At 33.1% G+C, this 13,621-nt stretch overlaps 1 protein-coding gene across 9 annotated transcripts in view; it reads left to right on the plus strand.

Annotated features, from left to right (window-relative positions):
* STXBP5L (syntaxin binding protein 5 like) overlaps positions 1-13,621 on the plus strand; it is a 397,145-nt gene that overhangs the window by 87,688 nt on the left and 295,836 nt on the right. For all 9 annotated transcript variants that reach the window (XM_031959714.1, XM_031959715.1, XM_031959719.1 and 6 more), the window contains exon 3: positions 4,195-4,292. In XM_031959714.1, coding sequence (XP_031815574.1) covers positions 4,195-4,292 — 98 coding nt within the window. The remainder of the gene's footprint in view (positions 1-4,194; positions 4,293-13,621) is intronic.

Consider the following 13,621-nt stretch of genomic DNA (forward strand, 5'->3'; position numbering starts at 1 on the left):
GAACAAGGTTGAGATCTCCCACTATTATAGTTTTGCCTGTCTGTTTCTTCTTACAGCTCTCTTAACTTCTCCTTTAGGAATTTAGATGTTATATCACTTGGTGCATATATGTTTAATATTGATTTGCTTCATTATCTATGGCACCCTTTAGCAAGATATAGTTTGCTTCCTCATCTCTTTTAATTAGATCAATTTTTGCTTTGCTTGATCTAAGATCAGGATGGCTACCCCTGCTTTTTTTTACTTCACTTGAAGCATAATAGATTCTGCTCCAGCCTTTTACCTTTACTCTGTATGTATCATTCTGCTTTAAATGTTTCTTGTAAACAGCATATTGTAGGATTCTGACTTTTAATCCATTCTGCTATCCACTTATGTTTTATGGGAGAGTTCACTCCATTCACATTTACAATTAAAACTACTAATTCTGTATTTCCTGCCATCTTATTAACCCCAAATTATACTTTCTCTTTCCTTTTCCCCTTTCCCTCCTTCCCATATTTTACTTATGAGTACTACTTGCCTCACGTAGTCCTTTCCCATTATAGAAACTCTGCCTTTCTTATACCTTTCCCCTACTATATCTCTTTTCCCTTATATTTGGCCTACTCCTTCCCTTTTCCCCTTTCCCCTCTCACTTTTCTATAAGATGAGAGATGTTTCTTGGTGAAACCAAATATATCTAATATTCTTCCTTTGGGTCAAATCTGATGAGAGTTAGACTCCTACAATATTCATCACCTTTCCCTTTTCCCCTCAATTATAGTATGTTTTGTTTGCCTCTTCCTGAGATGTAATTACCCACATTTTACCTCCACTTCCCCCTTTTTTCCTGTTACAATCCCCTTTCCATCTCTAGTTAATTTTTATATTATAACAGTAAAATTAGATTATACATGTACTCTCAGTGTATATTCATAACAGAAATACAGTTCTCAAGAGTTTTTTTTTAATTTTTACCTTTTTATGCTTCACTTGAGTTTTATATTTGGAGGTCAAATTTTTTGTTTAGCTCTGGTCTTTTCATCAAAAATAAATGGAAATCACCAGTTTCATTGAATGTCCATCATATTCCCTGAAAGAAAATGCTCAGTTTAGCAAGGTAATGTATTCTTGGCTGCATTCCAAGTTCCTTCACCTTTCAAAATATCAGATCCCAGGCCCTTCCATCCTTTAAGGTAGAAGCTGCTAAGTCCTGAGTAATCCTTATTGTGGCTCCTCGGTATTTGATTTTTTTCTTTCTGGCTGCTTGTAATATTTTTTCCTTGGTCTGATAGTTCTGAAATTTAGCCACAATATTCTTTGGGATTTTAATTTTGGGGTCTCTTTCAAGAGGTGTTTGATGAATTCTTTCAATGGTCATTTTACTTTCTGTTCTATGATGTCTAGGTAGTTATTTGGGATTTCCTGAAAGACAGTGTCTAGGCTCCTTTTTTATCATGTATTTCAGGGAGTCCTATAATCCTTAGATTGTCTCTCCTAGATCTATTTTCCAGGTCGGTTGTTTTCCCAATTAAGTATTTTACATTTTTTTCTATTTTTTCTTTCTTTCTTTCTTTTTTTTTGTTTTGTTTTGTTTTGCTTAACTGATTTTTGTTGTCTCATTGAATCATTCATTTCCATTTGTGCAATTCTGAATTTTAGTGAGTTTTTTTCTTTCTTTACTTTTTTTTTTTTTACTTCCTTTTGCATTTGTCCAATTGAGTTTTTTAAAGAGTTGTTTTGTTCTATGAAATTTTTTTCCATTTCACAAATTCTGTTTTTTAAGGAGTTATTTTCTTTTTCTGTTTCACAAATTCTGTTTTTCTGGGAGTTGCTTTCCTTTTCCATTTCATTAAATTTATCTTTTAATGAATTATATGCTTTTTCCATTTCACTAAGTCTATTTTGTAGTAAATTTTCCCAACTTTTCATTTCCTTTACCCATTTTTCTTCTAGCTCTCTTTTAAGATCCTTTTTAATTTCTTCTAGGAAAGTCTTGTGTGGGGACCAGATTATATCGCCTTTTGAGGCTTCAGTTGAAGACAATCTGCCTGTCTGTTTGAAATCTGTTCTTCTTTTTCTTCATAAAAACTGTCAATTGTTAGTGTTCTCTTTATGTTTTTACTCATTTTTTTAAAATGTTAAGGTCTGCCTTTAGGGCAGGAGAAGTTTTCCAAGCAGCAGCTATGCTGGGTCAATGTTGATTCACTCCTGGTGCTGGGTGAGCATGGCCAGGTTCCGTGAAATTCTGGAGTTCTGATGTTCACTATTTTTTTTTTTAATTTAATAGCCTTTTATTTACAGGTTATATGTATGGGTAACTGAGGTTCACTATTGATCTTTTGTGTTTGTGTTGTATATTTTATAACTTCTTTGCTGATCTACTAGCTTGCTACCAGGGCAGAGTGGCCAACACTGATGGATATTCCTGTGCATTCCTCCCTGCAGATTGTCTGCCATGTGGAGTCAGCAACACAGAGGGACTCTGCACTGTCTGTGGTGTCATTTGTAGTCAGCTATTTGTGTTAGGCTACCTCCCTCTTGTTTCTGATTGAAATAGATCTTTTCTGGTCTGTTTCCTCCCGTAGATTCTCTGCCACACAGAATCTGCACCACCACACTGAGATTGCACTGACCTGGGACTCTAAGCTATCTGCACTGGTGTTTGTACTCAGTTGGTTGTCCCTGGCTGCCTCCCTCCCATTTCCAGTTGAAACAGACCTTTTCTGGCAATCTTTAAAATTATCTTTTGCTGATAATTTGTTGCACTCCCAATATTTGTGAGTTCTGCTGGTCCCGAGCTAATTCTGAGGCTAGATTTCATAATTATTGTGAGGATTGTAGAGAAGGTCAAAGAGAAATGTGTGTCATCTCTGCCATCTTGGCTCCACTTCCAGAAGTCCTATCATGTTATTTTAATAAATAATATTGTTTTGAGTTAAATTTGACTACTGGCCCACCCTTCATGGGAAAAAAAAAAGGCTGCAGGTATTTAAGCTCTAATTGTAGAAATGCAGATCCTCAAAGGATGCCCCTAGAACTTGAGGTAATAACTATCTCTCTGGGTACCCCAAGTAACAGTAAAAGTTAGGAGAATAATCTAGAGAAGATGCTATTTAAAATCTGCATGTTTAAATCTTTCAGCTTTCATTTGAATATTTGACATTATATTAAGAGAATTTCAATTCATGTGGTCCCATAAAAGAATTTGCCATCCAAAAAAGTGTTGGTCCAATATTTAATTTATTTATTATTAATTTTATGTCATGTACTTTTTTGCCTAGATTTCAAGTGATAAAAACATTATTAAAATACCTATTAGAGGTAGCACCAAAATTAAAAACTAACACTAAAATATTCATAGTTAGTACCTTTTATATTGGTGAATCAGCAAGAATTTAAGTATTTACTATATGTCAGACACTGTGCTAAAAACTCCTGCTTTCAAAGTATATACTTTCTTCTAGAGAAGACAACATGAAAATATCCATTTACATATAAGATCTGTACAGAGCAAATGAAAAGCAATATGGAATGGAATGGAAAGGTACCAGGAGCCTTGAAATGCCTCCTTCAGAATATAGTTTTTGATTTAACACTTGAAGGAACCCAGAGAAACCAACAAGTTAAAGAGAGGAAACTGAGCATTCCAGAGAATGAGGATGAGGAGGGAAGTCAGAGACCTCAAAGTGAAAGATGGACTGTTGGATTTGAACAATGACAGGGAGGTCAGCATAGATGGATCAAACAGTGTATGGAGGGGAGTAAAGTGTAAAAATATGGTAGAGGTAAGGAAGAGACAATGTTTTAAAGAACTATAAATGGCAAATAGAGGGTGCCTATGGAGTTCATTGAGCAAAGTATGACAGGATTGATACCTGTGCTTTAGAAAAATAATCTTGGCAGTTTGAGTAGATGATGGATAAGAGGAGGGAGAGACTTGGGAGGAAGACAGGGATGAGGACCTTAAAGTGAATAGTTTTCTAAATTTTAGGAAAAAAGATAAGATTTTGACAATATTGCAAATGACTTAAAATCACACTAAAGACAATTCTGATTAAATTGCCTAAAGCACACACACACACACACACACACACACACACACACACACACACATACACACACACACACACACACACACATATATATATATATATATATATATAATTATTATTGTAAAAATAAATGTTTATATTATTTTCTATCTTTCAGACAGTCCGGCATGGGTTTCCTTACCAGCCCACAGCTTTAGCCTTTGATCCAGTCCAGAAAATTTTGGCTATTGGAACAAGAACAGGTGCTATAAGAATGTATCCTTGCTCTTATGTTAATTCATAAGTATTTTTGTCATCAATTACAATTTCATAAACACTTGGGTAAGTGGAATTTTCCTTATAACTATGGGTTTTTCATGAAAAAGAGGAAAAAGTTGTCTAATTCAAATTGTTTCCATGTTGTTTTTATAATTTTCATTATTTATTGATTGAAGATGACAATTCAAGTATGGGTTACAAAATGTAGTTACTCTTTTCAGCAAGTGCATTTTTCTATAATGTGAAGTTTCAAAGACAATCTTAGTAATAATGTAGACTTAGTGTGTTCTTTTTAATAACCATGACAGATGATAAAAAAAGAAAATGAGATTCTAATCTACTCCTATTAGTAGAAACATGGGGGCTAGGGAGAATAAAATATGGTAAGAGAATGAAGTGGTAGAAAGAAATAGTAATAATGGGAGAAAAGCAATGAAAGTAAGTTCTTAAACCAATCTAACTTTTTACTTTAATTTCCATTGGTTAGTTATGATTAATACCTATTAACAGCAAATGATTATAATAAAATCTATATCCAAGAATATTTCAAAATGGTCATTATAGTTTACAGTGCTTATGTCCTTTAAATATTGGTTTAAAAAGTTAGAGAGCATCTTGGAAATTGAACATTAAAATGTTATTGCCTTAATGTTACAATTATTCCCATAAGTACATTTATTAAATACACAATCATATGTATTTTATGTTAGGCATACTCAGAACAAGGCATTGTGATATTGGGTCAAAGGTAACAGTGGAAAGATGATCAGACATGATACAGGGAAAGTACTGGAGGAGCAGGGCAAACACTGGTTTCTGAAGTGCCATGAGTCAAAGGCAAGTAAACTCAGAAATGGAGAGTACATAAATACTATAGGACTAAACCAAATGGGATTTCCAAAGTCCATGCTTACTGGTAAAGAGAATTACAACAATTGGCTGGCTCTTTAGTGAAATACATTCATTGTTGGGAAGCAGATAAAATGCATTCTCCTGACAGTATCATGGAATCATGGAATTCTGTGATTGGACGGAACTTCAGAAGTCATAGTTCCTAGATTTATAGTTAGACGAGCCATTAGAGGCCAGCAAAACTGATTTCATTTTAGAAATGAGATAGCTCAGAGAGGAAGTGTCTTGTCCAATATCAAACAGATAATAAATGGCAAAGGCAGTATCTGATCAGGTTTCAACTTCATTGCCTTTTCCACTATATCATTAATTTGTAAGTTACTCCAGGTTAAGTACTGTATTTTATCCATGTTTGTTTCACCCTCACTACAAACATATATCCCTAAACAGAGTAAGGATTTCATAGATATTAGGTTGAATGAAATTGTAATATTGAGTAGAATGACTTGTTTGGAGGATCAAATTGAGTAGATTTCTAGAGTTGAAGAAGAAAGGAATAATATAAAGGAGTAGTAAGATATAAGGTTGAAGAGGTATGTCGGGATAATGAAAGGCTTTGTGTGTAAGGAATTTATTCTATAAACCACTGAAGATTTTTGAATTGGGAAGTGACAAGCACAAAACAGAGCTTTAGGAAGATTTCTCTGTAGCATGAATCAAGCTATTTTCCTTCTGAGAAATCCCTTGCTTAGAACTATGAAGATTGTATAAACAAAATGATTTTGAGTTTTTATAGAGCCAGTAGTACAAGTGTTTAGTTAATTCTTGAAACTTTTAGTTGGATGCATCCAGGTGGAACTGATAGCCGGTGATCTCTAATATATTGAGGTTGGCATCCTTGATCAGCAAATTAAATGATTAGCTTGGTAAGAGAGCATGGTATAGAGGAGAGAGCACAAAACTAGAAGTTATAAAAGCCAGTTATAGCTGGCCTAGCTTGTGTATTAAGGGGAATATCTCAGAACCTCTTTGAGCATCTTCGCTTCCTTCATCTTCTCTTTTTTTCATTTTGATGTGCATTTTCCTTTCCTCACATGATTATCATTAAGATCCAAAATCATTCTGACTCTCATTGATTGGCCAGCAATATGTCACAGGCCAAATCTACTTGGTCATTGTTTGCCTCCTGATTGTTTCAGAGTGAATGTAAATAACAATTGTTTCTGTTTTATCCATATGTGTGTGTGTGTATGTGTGTGTCTGTGTGTCTGTGTGTGTGTGTGTGTGTGTATTTGAATTTGACTAGGTAAAAGATACTATTCTTAGCCTCATTTATTACCTAGCTTAAATCGCTAATAAGGCATTGCTTCAGTCAAACTGAGATCTATTAAAGACCTTAGCTTAAAAAGACTAAGGCCTCCCACTGTATCGAAGGCCATCTTGAGTCTTCCTGACCTATATCTTGCCATTGGACTCAATGGGCTCAGAGGAGAGAGAGAGAGAATGAATCTGGTGACTGCACAGTACATTTAAACCCAATTCATTTGCAAGTCATGGCATCATTTTGCTGAAGTCATGGTCCTCTTTAGGGAATGAAGGACAGACAACATCTTGAAGATTCAATGAAATAATGTAGATAACAGGGTGTTAAGATCTGTAATGGCCTGTTGACAATATATAAATATAAATCCAAGCTTTTAGAAGAAATCCAGAAGAAACAAAGTTTGCAGGACAGAAGGAAAACTTTAGAAAGCAATATAAGAAAAATGAAAACGGGAAGCCAAAAAGTGGAAGCCACTAAAAATATCTTATATACATAAGTCCCTCCCCAGAGACATAAACAGACTAAATGATGGCAAGTAACAACTGAAGCATCAAATGGAAAGGTAATATTTACAGTGGACATTTGTTCTGCCAAACTTGTTTCTTGCCAAGAGTTACTGGCATAGCCCCCATCACACCCTCATGAAAAAATTTACAGGAATAAAGGCCATTGATGGTAATCTATTTCCTATCTGATGCCGAGAAAAGGAAAAAAAAAAAACAATTATATATGAGTCCTATGCTCCTGGGTGGAATTTATATTTGGATTCCTATAATAAGAAGCTATAGAGTAGTCTGGTTTGCATGCAGTTTTGGGGGAAAGAGGTAGAAAGTTAATAAGATTATTAAAGTGCTTATTATACTAGGTGCTACTGAATACTATAAAAAGAAAGGGGAAATTAAAAAGATGATTTCAGTTCTGAAAGAATTTATATTAAAATAGAGGAAAAATTTAGAAAAAAAGAAAACTAAGATATTAATTACAAAGCAACATGTAAATTAGCACATATTTTAAAAGTACCAAATAGAATAAATCCATAGGAATTACATATTATGAGTGACTTAAGCAAACATGTTTAGTGAAGAAATACATGAGAAAGATACATGTTTTAAGACAGATTTAAAAGGAAGGAGAATATCTGGGTTAATAGAAAAGATTAGAAGGGAGTTTTAGTGAAGGAAAAAAAAATTGTTCGGAGGTATGAAGGAGTAACCCAGCAAATCATATGTTTATTAACTGTTGCTTTCTCATAGGACAGAATTTCAGCATTTAAGAGTTTCTCTCACTGACCATTTAGTTCAACTAATATCTGAAAAAGAATCCCTATTACAACATACTTAAAGAATGAATGAGAAAGAATCTGCGCCTTTTCAAGGCACACCATTTCAGTTTTAGATCATTTGAATTGTTAGGAAGTTTTTCCTTAAATGAAACTTAAATTTTTTTCTTTTTAACAATTCCACATTGTTCATTGTTTGTGGTTCTGTTTACTTGGGCTAAGTCAAGCAAATCTTTTCTTTCTTATACCCAACGGCCTTTCAAATGCTTGATGATAATTATCATGTCTCCTAATTGCAAGTCTTCTCTTTTGTAGATTATCTTCATCTGATTTTCACATGCCATAAACTCTAGACCCTTTATCATTCTGGTTGTCCTCTTTTTTGATATACTTTATCAAACTCCTGCCTAAAAAAAATACTACTCAGAAGCAAATATAAAGCTACAGAAGTGGTATCTCTAAGGCAGAAGGCATTGGAACTTTTGAATATTATTGTTCCTGTGAGCCATGCCTCTCTTAATGCAGCTCAAATTTACATTAATTTTGAATATCATGATGTTGTCAAAGGATGCAACATACACCTGCAACCCACTTCTTTTTTTCTCTACTGCCAAGCATTGTCTTGGAACATTGATTTTCCCTTCAGGTTTAAAACTGCCATGACTTTCTGCTTATTTAGCAAGGTTCTTTCAACCTAGAATACATTTTTAGCAGAAGGCTACAGGGTTCCCTTTTCTCTAACCCCATTTTACTATGCCATGATCATAGACTAAGCTGTTAGGTATCCAAACAAAATTCACTATAAAACATTATAGGGAAACATACAAATGGGAGGCAAGAAGATTAGTAACAAATAAAAAACATTTATTTCATAGTTTATGAAGATTCTTACTGCTTAAATGGTACCCTCCCAGCTACAGGATATTTGCTATTCTCCATAGCTCTATCCTGGCTAACATTCTTCCTCTCAGTCAAAGCCTCACTTTTAACTTAGTTTTGAGGTTCATTGATGTGGACTTTGTTCAGTAGACTAACCATTTTCAATTCTTTGAAGTCTATTTCTTAGTTATGTCTTAATCTGGCACATGGGAATCAGGATCTTCTATTATTTAATTCTCTAGTTCAGTCATTTTGGGTCACTTCATTCTCACTCCATTTATTAAAGCTTAGAAAAGTCTGTCTTGCATTTCTAAACCTTTGCCTCCTTTCTGGCTTTTTCCATATAGCTTAGAGATGCATGCAATGACTCTTCTGTAAGATCCTATATTATGTAAGTGGAAGTCACCTCTTAGATGCTTAGTCCCTTTTCCTATTATTTCCCTTCCTAAATAATTTTTCATCTACCAGAATAAGTAGATCTCTAAAACTTAGGAATGAGAGAAATGCCTTGATTTTAGTACTGTAGAAATGACTTTTGATGAAATAATACATACATCTTGCAAAATGACATAGAATTGAAAGTAAATAGCATTCCTATGAAGAAGGCTTTAATAAGAATAATATTATAGAAGCAGTAGTTTTAAACCTTGAAAATAAGAAACTAAAATATTAATCATTCAGATTCCATTCTTATAATGTTATATGTAAATAACATATTATATATAATTTCATAATATATAATTAAAATTATAAATCAGGGTTTGTTTTAGCAATAATTTATAACCCTGTTTTGTTGCTTAATATTAAAATAATCCACAGATGTTCAAGTAAGCTATAGCTTACAAATAGTATCGATTCATTTTTATCTAGTTGTGTAAAGAGCAGGTTGTTTAGTTGTCTTGGGAGGCTGGAGAATTGTACAAGACTGTTTTGGAAAAAAATTAATGACTGTTAAGGGATACTCAGCTCTATCATCATCATCATTAAAAGCATTTATTAAGTGCTATTGGTGTCTGACATTTTACTAGGATATTCTCTATGATGAAAGATAGTGCTAACAATGCTGATCAAAACGTATTTATGTAGCCGTGGCTGAAAATAGAAAGGTAAAATCTGATGTTCTCTCTAGCACATAGTGAGCATGGATGCAGACTTTTTTGATTTGTGGGTGCAGCTTTTACTTGAAGAGTCTTTAAAGTTATGGTCTGTCCAAAGACTGCTAGAAAAGACATTCCATTCCTGATTGGTACAAGCCAGCCCCTATGTGGTATTTATATTTCTTTCCAATTGTGCGACATCTTCTGAACCTTTTTTTTTTTTCTGGTGAATCTGTGGAGTATTTATTTTGCTTCATATGTGCCGTCTGCTTCAGCTGCTTAAATTTTCATTCATTCTAAAAGTGTAGAATATCAGAGTTGAATGGGGCCTCAGAAATCATTCAGTTCTAATATATGCTTGACCATGAATCCTATGCCAATGCTGAGAAGTCTCTGGTTGAAAATTGCTGGTAGCATATTATCTTCTGAAGCATATAATTGTACTTTTAACCAACTCTAAGAGAAAATGTTTGTCTTTAAGTGGAACTGAAATCTACCTTTTTCCAACTTTACCTTCTGGATCTTATGTTCTGAGAGTCAAATAATACAAATCATTCATCTCTCTCCTCTGAAAGCCCTTCAAATACCTGAAAATAACTTTTGCCTCCTTTGTAAATCTTCTCTCTAGAATAAAAAATCTCCATTTTTTCAGTTGATAATCATATAGCAAAGTGTCCTCTCTCCTAACTTTATCATCCTGTAGATATTCCCCAGTTAGTCAGTGAATTCTTTAAAATCTGGTTCCTAGAAACAATACAGTAAACCACATAGGATCATACCAGAGTACAAGAGAATCTTGATTTTCCTCACCGTGGATGCTGTCTCTTCTTAGTACAGCCACAATATCACTAACTTTTTTGGTTGTCATGTCATATTGTTTAGTCCAAATGGATTTCCAATCCATTAAAATCTCCAGATCTTTCTCACATAAAAGTTGAGGCCATGTGTTCACTTTTCTGTGCTCATACAACTAATTTTTTGAACCTATTGATTCTACTTTTATTCTTTGCATATAATTAGCCTTTAAGAATTGTTTTGAAAGCTATCATTTTGATACTGATAGTGTAGTTAACTTTCTAAATCAGATTATAGGTGATGCAATTTTATTTTTTAATGTTAAGTGTATGCTGACATTATAGATGATTTGTTACTTTTGCTTTTGTATAGTGCCTTACACATAGTAAGCTAGAGAAGTTGAATTAAATTGTTTATAAGTCTAAATAATATTTTTGCAGCATAACTATGTAAAAAGTTACTTATGTTTAAACTGAATTTTCATGCCACATTGTTGCCATATTCCAGCTGAAAGAAGTAAACATTCTTAGTTTTGTTTTCTACTTCTTCATCAATTGGAACATTATTGGATATTTTTTCATGATAACATTTAGTTTAAAAATCATGTATGAGTTATTGATAAAATATTTTGCTGTGTGAGTGGGCCTCTACACTATAGATCATTACAGAACTTTGGTTATTACACACCCTGCAGAAAAATTTTTAATTTTTATTTGGCTTATTTTATATGTATTTCATAATCATAGTCATCATCATAAGAGAATACTCGATTTTTGTGTTTTATGCTATTTTTAGACTATTTAATTGAAATAAAAAAGTTATTGTTGATTGGTTAGCTGCTTTTGTTTATTTTAATTTATTTTATTTATTATTTATTATTTATTTATTTTAATATATATTGAGGTTAGTTCTGTTCTGGACAAATGCTCTCCTCATGGTGGATCATTGATTTAAATGTCATATCAAATATATCACATTTATTTTTTATTGAAAGAGCTCTTCAGAAAGTATAGCATCAAAACATATTGTGATATCAGTTGCTTGAAGCTGTGCTACATCCCCAAATGTGACTCTGTATTAACTATAGTTAGATATGCAGTGAAATACCACTTCATTTAATTAGTGATAAAGTCAGAACTATGGTACTATTTGATCTGAAAAAATAATAGTGTGGTGAGATTATTTGCTCTGTCTGGAGGATCTCCTGGTTCAGAGCTCACCTTAGATGTTTGCTCTGTGCCTTTTGGCCATGTCAGTGAGTTTCCTTGGGCCTCAGTTTCCTTTTTTGTAAACTTGGAAGTGAGACTAATGGCTTTCAAGGTCTCTTCCAGCTTTCAATGTATGATCTTTTAGTAGCACCAATTGTGGAATAGATATAGGATATCGATGAACTTCTTAATAAGGTAACAAAACCTTTTAAATAGCTTTTGGAGTCAGATCTCCTATGGTATCGAATACTTAAATAATTTCTCTCTATGTATGTATGATATTCCCAACAATTCCCAACAACTTTCTTGTTACTTAACATTCATCAAAGCTAATTTCAATTACTCCACATTGTGTGTTCTTTAAAAATGTACCAAGAGAAATAGATATCTATATCTAAATCTATATCTATCTATATCTGTTTTTATATTACCCTCATTTGCAATATTTTTTCTTTCCCCTCTCCAGAGAAACATCTCTTGTGAGAAAGAATAAAAAGTAAAGAAGAAAAAAAATTATTTCAGCAACACTAACCAAAACGTAAACCAATTCTGACTTTATATACAATGATCCACACTCACAATCTTGTAATATCCCATACCCACCTCTGTAATAGATGGAGGGACTTCATTTTTTCCAGGACCAAGCTTGACAACAATTGGTTTGTTTTTGTGATTATTAATGTTTTTTTCCAATGAAATAGTTTTGATCAGTTTGCATATTGTTTTCCTGCTAGTTATTACTAGCAGGAATATTATTATATCCTGCTAGATATTAAATCTATCTTCTCATGCGTCTCTGAATTCTCCACACTCATCAATTTCTTTCCTTGAAGCAGTACTCCATGACATTCATGTGCCACAATGAAGTTCTCAATTTAAGGACGTTCATTTTGTTTCTAGTTCTTTGCTACCATAAAATTTGCTTCTATAAACACTTTGGTGAAGAGGAGCCTGTTTCTTCCTTCTTTGATCTCCTTGGGTATATGTTCAGCAGTTGGATTTCTGAGTTATAGGATAAGAACATCTTAGTCACTTTTAAAAAAGTATAATTTCAAATTACATTTCAGAATGGTTGTGGAATAAATCACAGATCCATTATTTATATAGCACTCTCAAACATTATTGGGATCTAGAAATACTTGATTGATCATGTTGCTAAATGGTGCAGTTTAAACTATGATAGTTTTAGTAATGGAAAGAAATGACAGCTTACTATATTTGTCATAAATAGCTTTCTTGTTGTCTCAAAAACATGATGTTGCTATTTTGAAAGTCATTTGAACCTTTCCTCAATATTTGAATTGTTGAGAAAAGGCCAGATAAATAGTTAGGATGGAATGAATATTTTTAAAGTGCCTGCTACATGCAAGCACTATGCAAAGTACATCACAAATATCATCTTATTCATTTAATTTGATTTTTAGTTAAGCACACTCTTAAAGATCTCAGTAGATAGACTATCACATTTAATGCCTTTCCTGTTTTTCACAACTTTGAAAGAATAACTAATATTTAAAAAGTGAGCCATAGGTTATTATTTTTCAGTGTAAAGTTGAAATTATATCACCTAATATTCAGTTATCTTGTTTGAAAAGCAGATTTTCATTAATGATCTACTTTCATTCATTTCAAGTCAACAAACATTTTTAGTGCATATGATAATCCAGGTATTGTACTAGATACTAGGAATATAAATGAAAAAGAAAGACAGTCTCCACCCTCAAGAAGTTTACGATCTTATGGGAAAAGACTACACATACAAAAAAAGGAAGCTGTAAGGATGGGACACCACCTTGGGGATATCTTGTAGCACAGAATTGAAACAGAGCAAAACTGAAGATGCAAAGTGAAATGAACTGAAAAAATCCAAGTTCTACTTTTTATAAAGGAAG

Source organism: Sarcophilus harrisii, chromosome 3 (genome assembly GCF_902635505.1).
Source record: "Sarcophilus harrisii chromosome 3, mSarHar1.11, whole genome shotgun sequence".
In the NCBI taxonomy this organism is placed as follows: domain Eukaryota; kingdom Metazoa; phylum Chordata; class Mammalia; order Dasyuromorphia; family Dasyuridae; genus Sarcophilus; species Sarcophilus harrisii.